Below are 17,129 nucleotides of genomic sequence, written 5' to 3' on the forward strand. Positions count from 1 at the left end.
CCTCTAGAAGAGACGTACTTCCTGACAGTGTGCTAGCAGTGCAATGCTAGGCCTAACCTGCTTCGCATCGAAGCCGCAGCGGACAGTGCTTTCGGGTCAAGCACTCTTATCGTAATATGTCTAGTCCTGTCACCAGTACAGTTGAACCTCGATATAACGAAGTCCTACTTGCAGCCGAAAATTTCGTTACATCGCGAATTTCGTTACGTCGAGGTTCCCATGTTTCAGCTGTCAAAATAAAGTATAACTGGTTCAGGAACACTGCTTGTTGATGGGAACTTGTAAATCACTTATTGAGGAAATACGCAAGAAAATCGAGTAATAGTATCGCTAACAAGGGCACCGGATGTTTTTTTCTACATCAGGAGCATAACGAGTGATAGCAAACACCGCGACGGCATCATTTTTCTCCGTGTGCGCATAGCAAAAGAACGAGCGCAGCGCCTAGTACTGAAAGCCGCCACAAGATGTCGCTACTGGTATCATCATCATCAGCATTGAACATTTGCAGCCGGGGACGCATCAGAGAAAAATAAAGAAAAATGTTCGCATCGCTCACGCCGGCGCGGTGGGATTGTGCTCGCGGCGCGGTTATACTCCGACGTAGCGCGAGCGCGCGTGCGCGCGCGGCACAGCGATGTCACGTCCGCGAAACAGCGGCGCCCGATCGCCAGCGTGTTCGGCGGCTACCGGCGCGCTCTGACGGCGCCCGGCGCGGAATGCAGCCGGCTGCATTTCGCGCGGGCCGCGCCGAGAGCGCGCCGAAGCCGCCCACCCAGAATGCACCGCGCGCGCCTCCCACGCCACGCCTCCCCTCTACCCCCTTCGCCACTCGCCTCCTCTGTCAGGGCACGTTTTTTTTTTTTTCTCCGCTCACCCGTTTTAAAGGTACGACCACACTAGCTCCACGAGTTTGTCAACACTGAAGACTTTTTTTGTTGTCTACGAGGACATCGCACGCAAAAAAAAAAAAAAACGAACGGACGCTGCAAGAAAATTCCGGTTTGCGCTTTCACGTTCAGAGTCTACAGCTCGCCAGTGGCGTCATGGCGCGGTGCGTCTTGAAACTTCCATGCCGCGGGCTTTGTATGCGCACGACAGATGGCGCGGCGGTACGTTCTCGCAGATTCCCACACTGCCGGCAAAATTGGCGCGTAAAAGGGCAAATACAAACTGCGTTTCGTCTCGGCTAAACTTTTAGCTCTCATTCGATTGTCAAGGTAGCTCCTGGCACATGCATGCGATGCGCAAGGACTTCGTTACATCTAAAGTGCGGAGCAAAATTACTTCGTTAAATCGCGAAAAAAAATACATGGTTTTCAATGGGGAAGTGATTGGGAAATGAAAAAAATGCGTTACATCGCGAATTTCGTTACATTGAGGTTCGTTACATCGAGGTTCAACTGTACACTATAAATAGAATAACCACTCATTAAGTACAGCTGATTTCCGCAATGCCTTTAGCAAGAGGCAAGTCATGCGAGGGCTGCTGGTAGACTTCCCATGTAGTAACTGCAACGCGTAACAGCAATGTAGCGTGGAAATTCAATACAAATGATCAAAGGCCACCCTCAAACACATCCCACATTCACCGCATCATGAGGTTTCACAGCGCCATCAGCAAGTGCCCAAGACAGCACAGCGGACCAGTCTACTCACGCGAACGGTGATTAGAGAGGCAAAAAAAAGAGCGCAGTTAGAAGCGCCACTTACAGGGTGCAATGCGTCATTCCATATATCAAACGATTCGCGAAATCGGAGTTCGATGTGCCGCACGACTTTCCTATACTTCTACACAGAATTTTCAAGGGAATAATCTTGTTTGATACAGCCATTAATTCGAAATATGCGGGTTCGGAATATCCGGGCTTGACTGCATCACTTTCAAGTTCAAAATTTAATTGTCCCGTTTTCATTTCACTTACTCCTGACTGTACATCATGCGCATCACGTAGATTCTCACAGAAAGGTACTGCTATAGAAGACCCCATAAGTGGACACTTTACAACCACCATCACCTAACTAGAGCAGTTAGCAAATGCTTCCACTCCAATGCCGCGGTGGCTCAGTGGTTACGGTGCTCGGCTGCTGACCCGAAAGACGCGGGTTCGATCCCGGCCGCGGCGGCCGAATTTCGATGAAGGCGAAATTCTAGAGGCCCGTGTGCTGTGGGATGTCGGGGCACGTTGAAGAACCCCAGGTGGTTGAAATTTCCCTAGCCCTTCACTACGGCGTCCCTCATAGCCTTAGTTGCTTCGGGACGTTAAACCCCCATAAACCAAACCAAACCAATATTACAGGGTAGCACTGGAAACATACACTTGCAGAACAAACCAGTACATCAGACACCTTCATCAGAGATAACGCATAAACCCTGCAAGCCTCTTTGTTGTTCTAATTACACAAGCCAATAAAAAAAAAAATGTAACAAAGAGGGGGTTGTGCACCTTACCTGCACCAGCTTGAGCACGACCATCTCATTGTACATGCGGCTGTTCTCTGACGCCTGCTGGCACCCCCTCTGCTGCTCGTAGCCAGCCTCGTTGTAGTACGGCTCAGAGACCAAGATCAGACCTGTGAAACAAAAAACAAGAGAAAAAGAATTGCAAATCTACCTGACAACCTAGAGCATATCAAAAGCATGAAATCCTTTCATCTTTGCGATATCTATGCCCAGCACAGAAGCCACCACACTCGCTACAACAGCGCAGCAGATGTTGCTGGTGTGGTGCTGCTGCCATTACTGACCTACATAAAACAATATTATCATGAAAATCTCCAATTCGAACTGAATCTAATCTGAACTGAGTTATGTACAGTAATCCCTCATTATAACGAAGTCAGCGGGATGGCGAAAAAATTCGTTATAAGCGATAATTCGATATAAGCGACCGCTGGAAAAAAGCTAAAACAGTCGAGATTTAATTGCGCAACAACTGCGAGGAAGCTGGCAGATGACGCCGCGCGGTGTCCGCCAGCTGCGGCGGTTGCTAGGCAACGGCTCAAGGTCGGTCCCTCTGCCTCCTCGGAGCACCGCCACAGCGAAATCGCAAGTTCGTGGCCAATGTAGCTTGCGCTACAAAATTTGCTCGTAGCACATTTGTTACTTCTCCCAGCAACTCAGTATTGGTCAGCGATCCTCAAAGATGATACAGTTCAAATTTCTTATACCACAGTTTATTATGTATATCAAGAACAAGCTTTAGCTCATTTTCGTAATCCAGACGGGAACCAGGCTGATCGACAGGACGCTGGCAGGCTCAGCTTACTTCCGTTCACACAAGAAAAATACAAAGCAGCCATGCTGCCATAAAGTCTGCCCTTAAATTCGAGCAAAGACAGCATGCCTGTGCAAGAGTGGAGCTTTCGGCAATGACGCCGCCTGCAGGAATGCCGGGTGACAAACTGCGCGCTGCTCCCTGACTGCCCTGGTTGCCTCTAAGCCTAGCCGGTTTCGCATCGATGCCGCAGCTGTTAGCGCTTCGGGACTGGCCAGCACTCAAATAAAGGCGCTACACCCGGCACCCCTTTACTGTCAACCGGCCCCATAATAAAAGAAACTTTAGATTTCCGCGACACCTTCAGCAACGGAGCTAGCTAGCAGATGGCAGGCGAACCGCATCAGGCAGGAGCAGCACCAAAGCGGATGAAATTTGCTTGTATCGCAGTCATAACCTCTACCCCCAGGGCTTGCTATGAACTTGAACAAACAATACTATCGCGTTTTCAGACGCCGGCAGCCAGCATCAAGGCTGGCAGGCAAACCACGGCCGATCTCGGAGCGCGCGCACGAGCAAGCGCATCGAGACCGGCTGTGGGCAGGTCGGCCCGGCTCAAAGGAGCGCGCCCTACGTCATCATGACGTTGCGGCTCTCCGCGCTCGCGTTGGCTCCCGATAACCGTCGTTGCGTTTGCCGCGGGCGGCCCGTTGTTGACATGGCGCAGGCAGCGAGATGCGATCGGACGCTGCGATGCCGTTCGCAACTTCGCGCCGCGGTGAATCGCGCTCGCTTTTCGCACATGTGTCCCCGCCGTAACAACAAAATTCAGTGACCCTATCACGCATTTGGACCATTTGTCTTGTTGATTGGCACGAATCGAGTATGATTGGTCACTTTTCCATATCCAAGACACTGCGGTTTTCTGGCATTGCAAAGCGCGAGGAAAACTTTATTTTCGTGTGGATTATGTTACGGGGAACACCAGGAATGCGCTTCCGACCTAGATTAACGGTTTGGGCGCGCTGCACCATGGAATTTGGCCCCGCTGAGCAGGGGACACTCTGCACTCTCTTGGTGCCTGTTACCAGGCAGGTCATCGATCATGGGTTTGGTACTTTTGTGGCCTGTTCTATGCCTGCATGAGTCTAATTCGTCGGCGGTATTAATTTGGCACTGCATGCGCAAAGGATCGCCGCCACAGCGGCGATTCTTACGCACGGCGGCGGCGATGCCTCCACTCGCCACTTCGCTCTAAGCGGGTCAAAACTCTTCGTGCGCTTCGAGCAATGCGGCTTAAAATGCATGCGTTTGGGTCGGGACCGGAAGCAATTTCGAATAAAGCGATATTTTGAGTAAAGCGATTTCGTTATAATGAGAGATTACTGTACGATGTATGTATAAAAGCTGAAAAAAAAAAAAAAAAATTAATTCAAAGCTGAAGACTGGCAACCGTCATGAGTGTGCTCAGAAAGAAATAAACTAAAGGAAGAAGCTTACACTACAATGGCTTAACTTCTGAGAAGCCTAGTCATCAGACAAATAATCTCAGTCACTGATGTAGAGGCAAAACAACTGCTGCCACCACTCCATTCTCCCAATACAATCTCGAACAGTGTGATACACCGTACCCCCCTCCATTCTCCCGATACAGTCTCGAGCAGTATTACATGCCATATCCCCGCTCCAATTTCCCGATAAAATCCTGAACACACCTTTTACAGAGCCCCGTGTAGTGAGCGATGTCAGTGCACGTTAAAGAACCCCAGGTGGTCGAAATTTCCGGAGCCCTTCACTGCGGCGTCCCTCATAGCCCGAGTCGCTCTGGGACGTTAAACCCTAATAATAACAGCTTGACATGGCGTACCCCCACTCCACTCTCCCGATACAATCCCAAACAGTTTGACATGCTGCACCCCTGCTCCACTCTCCCAATACAATCAACAATCACAGTGTCACGCACCGCGCCGTACCCCCTCTCCAACTTCCACACCCTTCCCCTCTGTTCTTCCTTCTCCCCAATTTCCCTCTACCTCCTATCCCCTAAATGTGCAAGGAGATTATTTCTCTCTCCCCACTTTGCCACTGGCCAAGCGAGGCTTCAGACAAAGACAGACAGATTTCTCCTTTTATGACGAACTTGAAGGGACCAGACAATTTGTCTCATCAGAACTTTGTCTTAAAGAGAAGCTGTAAGACTTTGAATGGACGGAGCTTCTAGGCAAAGCATGCTAAGTAGTTTTACACTAATATTTAAAATGGTGATGTTATCACTAATTAAAACCGCGACAATACTCATGCTTCTCTTCACAGTGCAGAACTACAGAGAAACTTGTTGACGACGCCATCATCGTTGCCGAAATTTTGGATGCCCGCTGCTTTTGCCCACAAGCTGCCGTGCATTTTCCACGTTTTCCAATGCCACAAAACAATGCCCTGTGGGGCTTCACCTTTGATGGCATTAGTTTTTTTTCCTTGAAACAAACAATTCTTTGGTGGAAACGTAGTGCTGTCCTAGGTGACGTTATCATTACAGCCTCTGCCTGTCGCAATGCGCAATGCAATCAGTCCTGTGGAAAACCAACCACACAGTTGCGCAGTGTTCATCTTATCTTCGAATTCGTCTTAACGCGAACCTACTGCAATTAAAAATTAAGAGATGGGGGGAGGGGATGAGACAATGGGCTAACAGGACAGCTGGTGGGTGATAAGATTTCCCTGCCAAGATTCATTTCAACTTCTCTCCATTTCAAGCCCCACCTCCCCCTGGTCAAACACCCCGCTCAACACCCCAGTGCATGCGGCTGCCAGTGTACGCACCCTGTATGGAGATGAGCACCTGCAGGAGGCTGGAGGTGTCTGCCGACCACATTTCCGAGCCCTGCGGGGAGAGAAAAGGAGTGGTGGAACACTCAAGAGAAGCCCCACTGACCATGAGACGTTTGCACTGCTACCCGGCCCAGTCAACTCATTTGGAGGTCTACAACACAACATCCACAGCCAACACAGGCATCTGGCTGCCAAGTAGTGCAAATAAGCCGATGCGGTGGCTCAGTGGTTATGGCACTCCGCTGCTGACCCAAAAGATGCAGGTTCGATCCCAGCTTGGGCGGTCGAATTTCGATGGAGGCGGAATTCTAGAGGCCCGTGTGCTGTGCGATGACAGTGCACGTTAAAGAACCCCAGGTGGTCGAAATGTCCGGAGCCCTTCACTACGACGTCCCTCACAGCCTGACTTGCTTTGGGATGTTAAACCCCCACAAACCTATGATGTGGGCAGTTGCTGCGCGGCTGGAGGCACACTGGGGACAAACTGAAGTCGACCTGCATTGACAGGGCGCTGTATTCTAATGACAGAGGCCCCTCACACTGAAAATACAGCCTTAACAAGCCACATAAGAAAAAAAACAAACGAAATACAGGTTTTGCCATCAACGGCCGATGTTGCTATAAAAAAATGCATGTGTTGACACCAATTTTAGGGCATGGATCCCAAATTCTATAGCCTACACTGCAGTCATTTCAAAATGGTAACAACGAAGTCTCTTTCGTAGACTGAACTAGTCTGAATCAAGAGGCGAGAAAATTTAAAAATGTCATTTTTCTCCACAATAAATGCATCTTTTGCTGACCGCCAACACACCCGGAGAGATTCTTTAAAAGCAAGGCCAAACAGTGCTGGGACAGGGACAGAGATGCCTCCATGTTTCTGCCTTCTCTCTGTCTCTATGCAAACAAGTCTTGCTAAGTATGATAAAAACAAGCAATAGAGCACTTGCGGGCCAACTTTGGGTTTCAAAAATCACTGCACTCTGTGTCAGATACCACAGCAGAGGGAGAACAGGTGAATGTGGTGTCAAAGCTGCAGGGCTGTAGAACGCTGTAATGTGCGGCACTGCAAGGCCGGCTTATGCATTTCACTTCCCATGTTTATCTGATCTCGCATAGATCAACAATAGGCCAACATTCTCAATGTCATACATTTGGGCAGCCACCGCAATAGCCTCATTGTAGAACATCAGAGCAGGTGAGCGTGAAGTCAAGGTTTCAGTCCCCGAATGTACAGCGTGTCCCCCTTTCTATTTCTATACAATCTCAACAGTACAGCTACGGTCACTGTTCACCCGCCCAAGGCAGAACAATCCCTCTTTGCTCTTTTCAGTTTCAGATCAAAGAGGGCGGGCTCTGCTTGTTCATTCACCCAATGAATGAATAAGCCCCTTATGTCCTTTGGCACAAAAATGAACTGCCGGAGGTCAATGGAATCAGCAAGCTGCCCCCTACTGCAAGGACATTTTGGTAGGCCAGCCGGAACGATGGCAGAGCCTCAATGAAAACATGCAGACAGGACACATGGATGCTTCTCAACATTGTCACTGTCCCACCGTTGAAAAGCTGGTCTACCCAAATGGAATCGCTCCAACTAGCCCGGAAACACGTTCATCTACTGAAGTCTAGGAGTCGCACCTTTCCACTCCAGGTGCCCAGCAGGCTGACGCAGACCTTTCCCCCCTCGTAGAGGTTGGGGTTGAGCCGGTCACTGCAGTAGGACACGTAGTGGCACTGGGGCGGGGACTGTGGGTACTCAGCCGGCAGTTGGAAGTCGAAGAGGAACAGGCCGTCCTCGTAGGGGGTCCGGCACGGGCCCTTGATCAGCACCGAGTACAGGTCCTGCAGCGATCGGCGGGACAGTCGTCCAAAGGTTTGAGTAAAAGGCAATTTCACTAGGACAGCAGTCAAGTCCACGTTTCCCGGTTCTACAGTGTTGTTCGTGTAGGTGTCACACAAAGGAAGAGTGCAGTGAAGAAAACGAAACGTGAGGGGCGCTGCGCCAAGCGCCACGTCACTGATTTGTGGCGACCTCTGTGTGCAGCGGCACGGAATAGTATTTGCACCGTTTCCACCTTGACAACCTGCTGTCACAGAGTGTTGCATCACACAGTGTGGTAACTTTCAGGGCGTATTGCGCTCACACAAAACAGTTTCCACCACTGGTTTTCTCAACTGGCAGAATGTTGAAGAGTGCAAATGCCTGAGAAAGAGGAGGGAGGGGGGGTCAAAATTTCCTAAGCGCATCAGAGAATTGCCTCCCTCATTTTCATCCTCAACCGTGAAGATGCTTCTTCCCCTCACTGAAAGTCTAGCTCCTTCAATGGATATGCGTGATAAGTGCATACATAGTGTGCATAGTTACAGTAACCTATGGTGTCCTAGCACACAGCAGTGTTAAGCGGTGCCTTTGATGGGAACCACCAAGAGTCAAGAGTGCTGCTTGATTTGCCACAGTCTTTCTTCATTTCTGTCGCTGCAGCTTACACTACTGTCTTTCAGAAATGTTCAACTTTAACTTAGAATTAATTTACGCCAGTTGGGCTCTTAACAAACAAGAAAGGTTAGCAGTGAGAACTTAATGCGAACAAGACAGTCATCACTATTAAAATTAAGCGAACAAAACCAGGGGAGGACTCACCATGCGGTCCTCAAAGGCCTTTACGTGAATGCCATCGGGTAGGGAGGATGTGAGGAGCTTGATCTGCACAAAACAAGCGTCACAACATCAGCACCCGTCCATCCCTCTTTTCCCAGTTCTTGGTGTCACAAGATAAGGCTACAGCAGTGCTCCCCACAAATAGGTTTACACAAAGCTGGCCGACAAACCAGCACAGCCACATAAGTTCTGGTAAGCCAAGTATGAAAAAGAAAAGAGAAAAACATCGACTCATAGATGAAAAAATAAAGGAGTAACTGAGGCGCATCTGTTGCTAAAAAAGAAAGAGACAAAACTCACCTCCTTCCTGACCACCTTGAAGAAAAGCTTGGGGTCGACCGGCTGCAGTATGGACAGCTTGTACTTGTGGCAGTCGGGCACAGAATCCATCATTGAGAACACCCCTGAAGGAGGAAAAAAAAAAGTGAAGAAGCTCAGGAAACCACCGCAGTCAGAGAAAAACCAGTTCAATAGGGCCATGTTAGAGGATGCGAATGCACCTCGAAAGTTGTGTTACAAAGCAGTTTCAGGTTTATCAGAGTAGAATTGGACATGCACGATCTCAATCCCTAGCGTGAACAAATTCTTAGCTTCATGTGAACATGCACAAGGTACTACTACACTGAGTGAGGACCAAGCAGAATATGAGTCTGCGTAGTCAGCAGTAATAAAGAACACAACAAGAAAATGACATGTTGACAGGAGGCGCAAGAAGAGACGTATTTAGAACAGTAACGTAAAAAAGACGACATATAGCCTAGGACAGCAACAGGACGGGCCGTTTTCGAACTTGTTCCCTCACTCTGTTGTCATCCCCTTCTGGTCTGCGCTACTGTATGAAATATGTGGCAACTGCTACCAGCCAGTCAAAGGCTCTCATTTCACTGAACAAGAGGTGGGTGGATGAGATTAAGAAGTTTGTGGGGATACGGTGGCCGCGGCCAGTGAAGGACAGGGTTAATTGGAGAGACATGGGAGAGGCCCTTGCCCTGCAGTGGGCGTAGTCAGGCTGATGACGATGAAGACGACACGATGTGTGCCTCTCACACTCCATGTGAATGCACCGTTCCCTCATCGCGTTCTCAAATCTGTGCAAGCTGCTTCAATTACACAATGCTGTCAGGTGATGATGCAGAAAGAATGATGACGGAAAACAGTGACCCCAACACCAGTCCCGAAGATCCTAAGCTACGGGGGAGAGAGAGAGAGTGCCGCACCTTGGCCCTTGCTCTCCTGGTCCCCGGGGACTTCACCGACGACTCCCGTGATGCTCTCCTCGGACTCCTTCACGGCAGCTTCCACGCTGGCCGCAGCCTCCAGGGACCCCTCCAGTGCCTCGACGTCCACGTCCGGCTCCTCGGAGGCCGCGTCACTGGCCGCTATCTCGACTTGCGCGGGGGTCATGCCAAAGCGAACCTGAATTTCGAGAAAGAAGAAAGAAAATGAATGGCGATTACACAACTGGTAATGCTGAAAACCAGCACTAGCTAACATGTGATAATGATGATATTGCGCACAGAAGGATGCAGCCCGTGCACGGTTTATGGCCACCCCCTTTCCACCGGTCAATGCTTGGCTGCACGGATGTGGGCTGAGTCTGAATATAAACGTGACTTTTCCGGGAACCTCTGCTCAAGTTTTAGAAAAGGTAGTGTGAGGCACAAGACGTGGACCATGTGCATGGGCTGGTCACGTGACTGCACCCTGGGATGTCCGTGCGGGGTGCACCCATGCCCCGTACTTGCTCCCCCTCCTCTTCCAGTAACGCACCATAGCTGCACACTTTTTCACAACTACTGCTACCATGACGACAGCAAACACGACTCCAAAGGAACCTTCACACTAGCATCTAGCACTGTAAAAGAAAATCAGACAATCCATGCAATTCATGTGGCAGAGTATGTTTAAGCATTAGTGTTCCCAACCAGACAGAGCCGCCGCTACTGCTGAGGAGTTCACACCATGCGAACGGGTGGCGTGATCCAGTTGTGTTAGTCATGATGTGACACGCTGTATCTCGTTTCCACTCTCCCCACCTCTTGGCTGATCGACAACCGCGCTGTCCCTCTTGCAACCCGTCGCCTCCAACCCTCTATCTACCCTCTTCCGTTTCTCTCCGACCCTCATCTCACCTGAAAGCGGAGGGGAATTTCCCTCTCTCCACTCTGAATCTCACCAACTTCACAGGCCAATGGCGGACATTTTTTGCGATAAGGGTTTTGCAATGTTATCGCATTAAAAAAGAAATGAGCAGGTACACGAAAGAGACACTAGGTGCAACTGGTGCAGATTTGCAATCCCATGGCATAAGGGCAAATAGAAGCCCCCGTGTTCCATCTTCTTCTTTATCTACTACTGCTTCCCCTTCTTGATCTCATTCTTGCACATCAGCCTGACAACATGGATTGCCTATCCTTCAACCTACACAGCCAAGTGGGCAATGTGCACTTTTAAAGACATGGGTGGTTTTTATTACCCAGAGAAGCTTGGACCTGGGTGTGTTAGCCAGAAGATATCTGCACTGTGCACACAAAAGTGGACAGAAATCTGGTCTGCGAGCCCTAGAATGCATTTCCGCACTGAATTCAATTTTTCTCGAGACGCTAACGGCTGAATTCATTAACGCATCTCGACTTGGAACTTCTGCTCCAAGCGGACCTCGCAGCTTCTTTTGCATTTCACAAACCAACCTCCACTCCTTCCAGTGGAGGAAAAACTCGGACTTCTTCGAGAATCTCGAGGTAGCACCATGGCTACTTTCAGGGTTCCTCTATCACTTGTAAACACGGCTGATGTCGCAATATATTTTTGTACACTAATAAGATATTTGATATTGAATTCGATCTCTGGAACCACTTTTCCTTCATATTCGATTTGTGAATAAAAATTTCAATATTCGTACACCCCTAATATTCGCACATGCACAAAAAATAACAATCTCAATGTTATTAATGATTAATCAACAGCAAACATGTAACAAGAGTCTGCAGAATATTGACAAATGTTCCTGCTTTGCAGCATAATTTGGAAATCCCGAGAGAGCTGCTGCTGCATTGCACTGTTTTAATCCTATCCCCCATTTCCTCCCGATTTCTGAGTCCTCCTACCCCCTTCGCTGTGCAGACATCTACGCCAACGTCATCGATCCAGGGGTCTGTGCTATTAACGCTGTAAAAGTACACAGCACGAACACTGGGCCTCCACAATCGTATCACTGGCTTGTCTCCCACCTCTAACTTTGTCCTATTTTCGGTGCCGGCCTCTAGAGCGCATTTCATCACTCAGTTATTCTGCCTTTTTCCACAAGACGTGGTACCCTCTGGGGGGTGCAAGAAAAATTCATTAGTTACCCAGAATACTGGCTGAAAACAAACACAAGTGGCTGACACAGGCGCGATCCGGTTCCACGAGTCCCCAATTGCACCGGTCAACTGGTAGGTGTGTGCTTGTCAGCAGCCAACACTGCACGCTTGCACCTGCCACTAGCATAAACGGCACACGGGCACAGTTAATCGGCAGAATATCGGAAATACATTGGCAAAGGCCGGTTCAATGCAGGCCCAAAGTGAAACCATACATTTCCAATATTGGGCCGATTACCTGCGCCACTTGGGAGGAACTGGTTTGCTTTCAACCAGTGGAGAATGGGAGGGGGAGGGGCAGAGGAGAAGAGGTGTGAATGCCCGGAGTGTCACTTGAAAAAATTAAGGTGGATTAGCTTGGCTTTCGGCCGTGAAACGACAAGGCGACAACAGCCACCACTGCACCAGTAAGTACCTGGACATCCTCGTGGGCGCGCAGCAGCCGGGCCTTGAGGATGGCACACAGCTGCTGGCAGATGTTGCGGGGCTCCAGCGGGGTGCCGCCACCCTCGAGCCGGCAGCTGACGCTGGTCGGCTTCCGCGGCTGCGGAGCCGTCGGATGTTGGCCACCTTCTTCCTTGGCCGGCTGGGGTGGCGACTGGGCACCGTCCGGAGTGGCAGTCTGCAAATGACGGTGCAACTCATTGAGCCAGTTTATTTTACAGACAGGCAGTTCATTGGAATAGCTGCCAAAACGGACAGCAGCTGGCCACATGTGAACAGCACTTTTCACGCAGAAATAAGAAGTACCGAGTTCCTGTATTCTGGTATTCTTATTAATACCGAAAAGCTCATTTTCATCTTTCACTTTACCAAGCTGAGAAGAGAATGGAAAGAGGTGCTCGTTATGGAAATTACTGCATGGCTACCGCATCTTATCTAAGCTGCAACTGCAGGCCATGAAGAGATGAGACATCTAACAGATGTGCGTCAAGGTTCAGCACTAAGCAGCTCTTTTTTCTTATGCTTCCCACATTTTTACTACACAGACTACTGCCCTTACAGGCCAGGACATCTGTCTTTCGTGTGACTAGCAGAGAGAAAAGTGTACTATAAGGCACCTGTCACATGACATCTCGTCAGGCAGACTCACTTAAGTGGCATCAGTGTCAGTTGAACAGCGCAACCAATGAGAGCTCAATGGCAGACAATACCAAACTGTCACTGAAGCAGCCTGTGTAACACAAGCACTACTTGTTCAGCCTAAAAGCAGCACTAGGGAGGACATCCCTCACACAAGAGCCCACAGAGTGAAAAGGAGAAAGATGAACTCCAATTCACACCATGCTACTGCTGCTCTTTCGCAAAATTTGTCAGGAGAATCACACATTTACATTAGCTCCCAGCCATGAAGTTAACTGGTGTTGGCTTCACCATCTTCAGGAACAAAACCAAGACAGCAACTCCACCCCCCCTTGCAATCCTGAGAGCACCCAATTTTCAGGCCCACCTAGGTCGCATGAACACAGACAGAGCATTCTCTAGATTGTGGCAATGTTGTGGCAAGCCAAGCACCACTTCTGCAAAACTTCCAGCCAAACTGACCAGAAGGCTACCAACCCCCGACTCACATGCCCCTTACAGCTTCGGCCCAGGATTAGGCAGACAAAGTCCTCTTTGGTCACGAAGTGTCAAGAATGTGGGAGTTCTAAGGCTAAGATAAGAGATAAAAATGGACAACCAGTGCTGCCGAAGGTGATAGGGCCACAGCTACGAAGAGCGATCCTACCTGTTGCTGCTGCTGCAGCTGCTCGTTGATGGCATTCTCCTCGGGGATGTCGGGCTCGTCGTGCAGGGCGGCATCCAGGGAGGCCGAGAAGAGCCGGGTGATCTGCTCGGACACGTGCTGGGGGCTGTTGATGCGCCCCCGCTGGCGGATGCGCTCCACCAGCACGTGCAGGTTGCGCTGCTGGAAGTAGTTGGTGCCCAGCAGCTGGTCAAAGTGCCTGCAACAAACAAGGCGTGTGCACCCTGTCTGTTAGGTTCCCTGTTCCTGCAGTTGGAATCCCTGTGCCAACGGGTGCCCACCTACTTTTCGATGGGCACACACTTTCCCTTGGTTTTTGGTGTACGGCTATTCCCCCCTCCCAAAAGGGTCACAATCGCAACTGGAAGACTTTCGCGAGAGGTAAACACCTATCCCATCTGCTCAAATTCTTGACTAGGAATACAGTCGAACCTCGTTATAACAAACACGGATACAACGAATTATCGGATATAACGAAGTGAAAGAAAAGTTTGGTTGGACATGCTTTATTTCTATGGGAGTTCTATCTGTATAACGAAACGAAAAATTCAAAATTTGACACTGTATCGGTTATAACGAAGCAGTTTTTGTATTCACGGGGGCTCAAAATGCGCAAACAAGTAGGAAAAATCTCAAAACACGCTAAATTTTGATCTTTTGAAGCGCGCGCACCTAAAATGTGTTTGAATCACCCGCGCTTCCGCACGCGACGCCATCTAGGGAGAGCGAATGAATCTAGCATCAACGGCTGCCAAGCACGTGATCGAACCGACGCCCGCTCCGCCCCGGCCACCCCCGCCGTCGCAATTTCCGACCCGCGCGCGCTATCTCTGCAGTTCAATCTGTAGACGCCGTCGCGGAACGCGTCTTAACAAAAAGCAGTTTCGCTTGAAACGAAGATAAAGATATTCAGGGCAGTTGACAGATATTAGTGTGGGCTTAAAAATAAATAAAAAAAAAGTGCCCTGCCCGCACCGTCTTACGACACAACGGGCTAGGGCAGTTGACAGCGGGCGCAAGGAAAAGTCATTGCCACGGACTTCGGTGTTGCGCCTAGCACTCTTATCTATCTAGATAAGATGGTTATCTTGAGCGCAAGGCAAAGATTGCAAACGCCCACTCTGCAGGCGCTGTGAAGAATGACAGCAAGACAGGATGTTGAAGATGCCTTGTTTGCATGGTTCAAGGACGTTATAGCGCGTAACCTGCCTGTGTCTGGTGCCGTCCTTCAAATGAAGGCGAGAAGTTTCACTTCCGTCAGAGGCCACAATGACTTTCATGCAAGCAGTGGCTGGCTGCAGCGATTTAATGACCGCCATCGGATTGTTTGCCACGTCTTGTCTGGCGAAGAAGCAGCCGTTGGCGCCGAGAACTGCGAGAAGTAGGCAGAAAGCTTCCGCATGCAACTGGGAGGCAAGCGGACAATTTCGGCGAGACGACATGGCGTCAGCTGGCGGTTCCGAACGTTACGTTCGAGGAATTCATCTGTGCAGATGACAACTTGGCTGTGGCGCCCGAACTGACCGACCAAGAAATTGCTGATCAGGTGGTTTCTGCAGATGATGCTAGAAACAGCGATGCATGTGAAGATGGCGAAGTGCGAGCTCTCAGCAGCGTCGAGGCCGCTGACATGGCCAGGAAGTTGAGGGGGTACCTCGAGAACCTACCTGTGGCCAAATCAGCTGACATCGGGAAAGCGCTGCTCTGTGTTGATTTCGTCGAGAAATATAGCCTGTCAAATAGTGTGAAGTGCCGCCAAACGGAGATTACGTCGTTTTTTAAAAAAATCAGTTTTTGCACCTGGCCATGCATCCCGATTTGTGAGTTCGCTCTTGCTTTCCAGTACGAAATGTAAGGCGAGGTTTCATATGCTTATACCACGCGTTAAATTCAAAAATAGTGCATTTTTTCAACCCTGTGCTGTCCATCTTAAAGTACTCTTTACTTGGGCTTATTAGCGACCTTTTCTGCGGGAATTTGAGTGCATACTTTTATAACGAATATTGGATATAACGAACGAATTTCCGCGCAAAATGCGACTTCGTTATAACGAGGTTGGACTGTACTTGCGTATGGCAATTATGTTAAAAAAATGAAAACGGGACCAATGGTGAATTGAGCCACCACCCCCTCTGAAGGAACAGTTTGGTCAAGGATGCTTTTCCCAGCCCTTAAAGAAAGCCAAGCACCAGGACAAGGGAAAGCTTGCGCCCACTTGAAAACAGGAGTATGTGGTATGTTTGGGCAGGGCATGTAATGCGAAGACAAGATAACCACTGGTCCTTACGGCAACGGAGTGGATTCCAAGAGAAGGCAAACGTAGCAAGCGGGCGGCAGAAAGTTAGGTGGGCGGATGAGACTAAGAAGTTTGCAGGGATACAGTGGCCGCAACTGGCGAAGGACAGGGTTAATTGGAGAGACTTGGGAAAGGCCTTTGCCCTGCAGTGGGCACAGTCAGGCTGCTGATGACGATGATGATGATGAGTATGTGGTGGTAGCACCGGGAATCGAACCCTGCACCTCATGCATACAAAGCTGATGTTCTCAAAGAAAAGGCATGTGTGAAGGTAGCTGCTGCAAGTAAGAAATTCCAAATATTCATTCTGAGTTCAAATATTTCTCACAAGCATTGCTGAAACACCCAGCAGATCATTTACAGGGCACAGGCGAACTTCACATAGTGATCCACGATTACTAAAGTCAAACATGCCATTGCAAAAGAAAGCACGCACGATATGGAACTCACTTGCAGTGCCTGTAGAGCTCGAGCAGCCGTCGGATGACGGAGCAGGACTGCTGGCCCGGGTTCTGTGTGAAGGTCTCCTCCAGCCGGGCCATGCTCAGCCGCAGGAGCTCAATCTGGCCCTGCATCTTGGTGCGCAGGCTCTGGGGGTCCGAGGGGTCGGCTGGGGCTTCAGCAGCGGCTGCAGCCGCAGCCACAGCAGCCGGTGCCGTCTCGTCCTCTGCCGCCTCCTCTTCGATGGCAGGGGGCTCAATGAGCTCTGACGGGGTGTTGGGGTCGTCCGGCGACATCCTAAGTGAGGAAAGTTCGAACACAAAGTTTTGCATTTTCAGCTAAGAGTGAGCAAATATTTTCACAATAGCTTGGAAACAGTATCCACAGCTTGATGCGCCTTGCAGCGCACTTTTACCATTCAAAGTACTTGAAACTTGCTAACGTTCGAAAGTTGTAACTTTACGTCGCAGCTCTTGCCGTTTTCTCATAATGTCGATCGACAGCACGCGGGGTAAGCTAAGCCTAAAACCAATGCCAAAGCCCACTGAGACATGCTGTGGCCACTGTGCATTTGCGG

The 17,129-nt window shown here is 49.8% G+C and overlaps 1 protein-coding gene across 1 annotated transcript in view; it reads right to left on the bottom strand.

Annotated features, from left to right (window-relative positions):
• LOC149347534 ((E3-independent) E2 ubiquitin-conjugating enzyme UBE2O) overlaps positions 1 to 17,129 on the bottom strand; it is a 51,138-nt gene that overhangs the window by 7,514 nt on the left and 26,495 nt on the right. Inside the window, exons 14-22 of the mRNA XM_089587182.1 lie at positions 16,562 to 16,849; positions 13,798 to 14,014; positions 12,484 to 12,690; positions 9,924 to 10,122; positions 9,007 to 9,110; positions 8,689 to 8,751; positions 7,686 to 7,889; positions 6,039 to 6,099; positions 2,453 to 2,574 (exon numbers count right to left, since the gene is read on the bottom strand). Of these exons, the coding sequence (XP_089443308.1) occupies positions 2,453 to 2,574; positions 6,039 to 6,099; positions 7,686 to 7,889; positions 8,689 to 8,751; positions 9,007 to 9,110; positions 9,924 to 10,122; positions 12,484 to 12,690; positions 13,798 to 14,014; positions 16,562 to 16,849 (1,465 nt within the window). The remainder of the gene's footprint in view (positions 1 to 2,452; positions 2,575 to 6,038; positions 6,100 to 7,685; positions 7,890 to 8,688; positions 8,752 to 9,006; positions 9,111 to 9,923; positions 10,123 to 12,483; positions 12,691 to 13,797; positions 14,015 to 16,561; positions 16,850 to 17,129) is intronic.

The sequence above is a fragment of the Amblyomma mixtum genome, chromosome 4 (assembly GCF_055824585.1).
Source record: "Amblyomma mixtum isolate Tamu chromosome 4, ASM5582458v1, whole genome shotgun sequence".
Classification (NCBI taxonomy): domain Eukaryota; kingdom Metazoa; phylum Arthropoda; class Arachnida; order Ixodida; family Ixodidae; genus Amblyomma; species Amblyomma mixtum.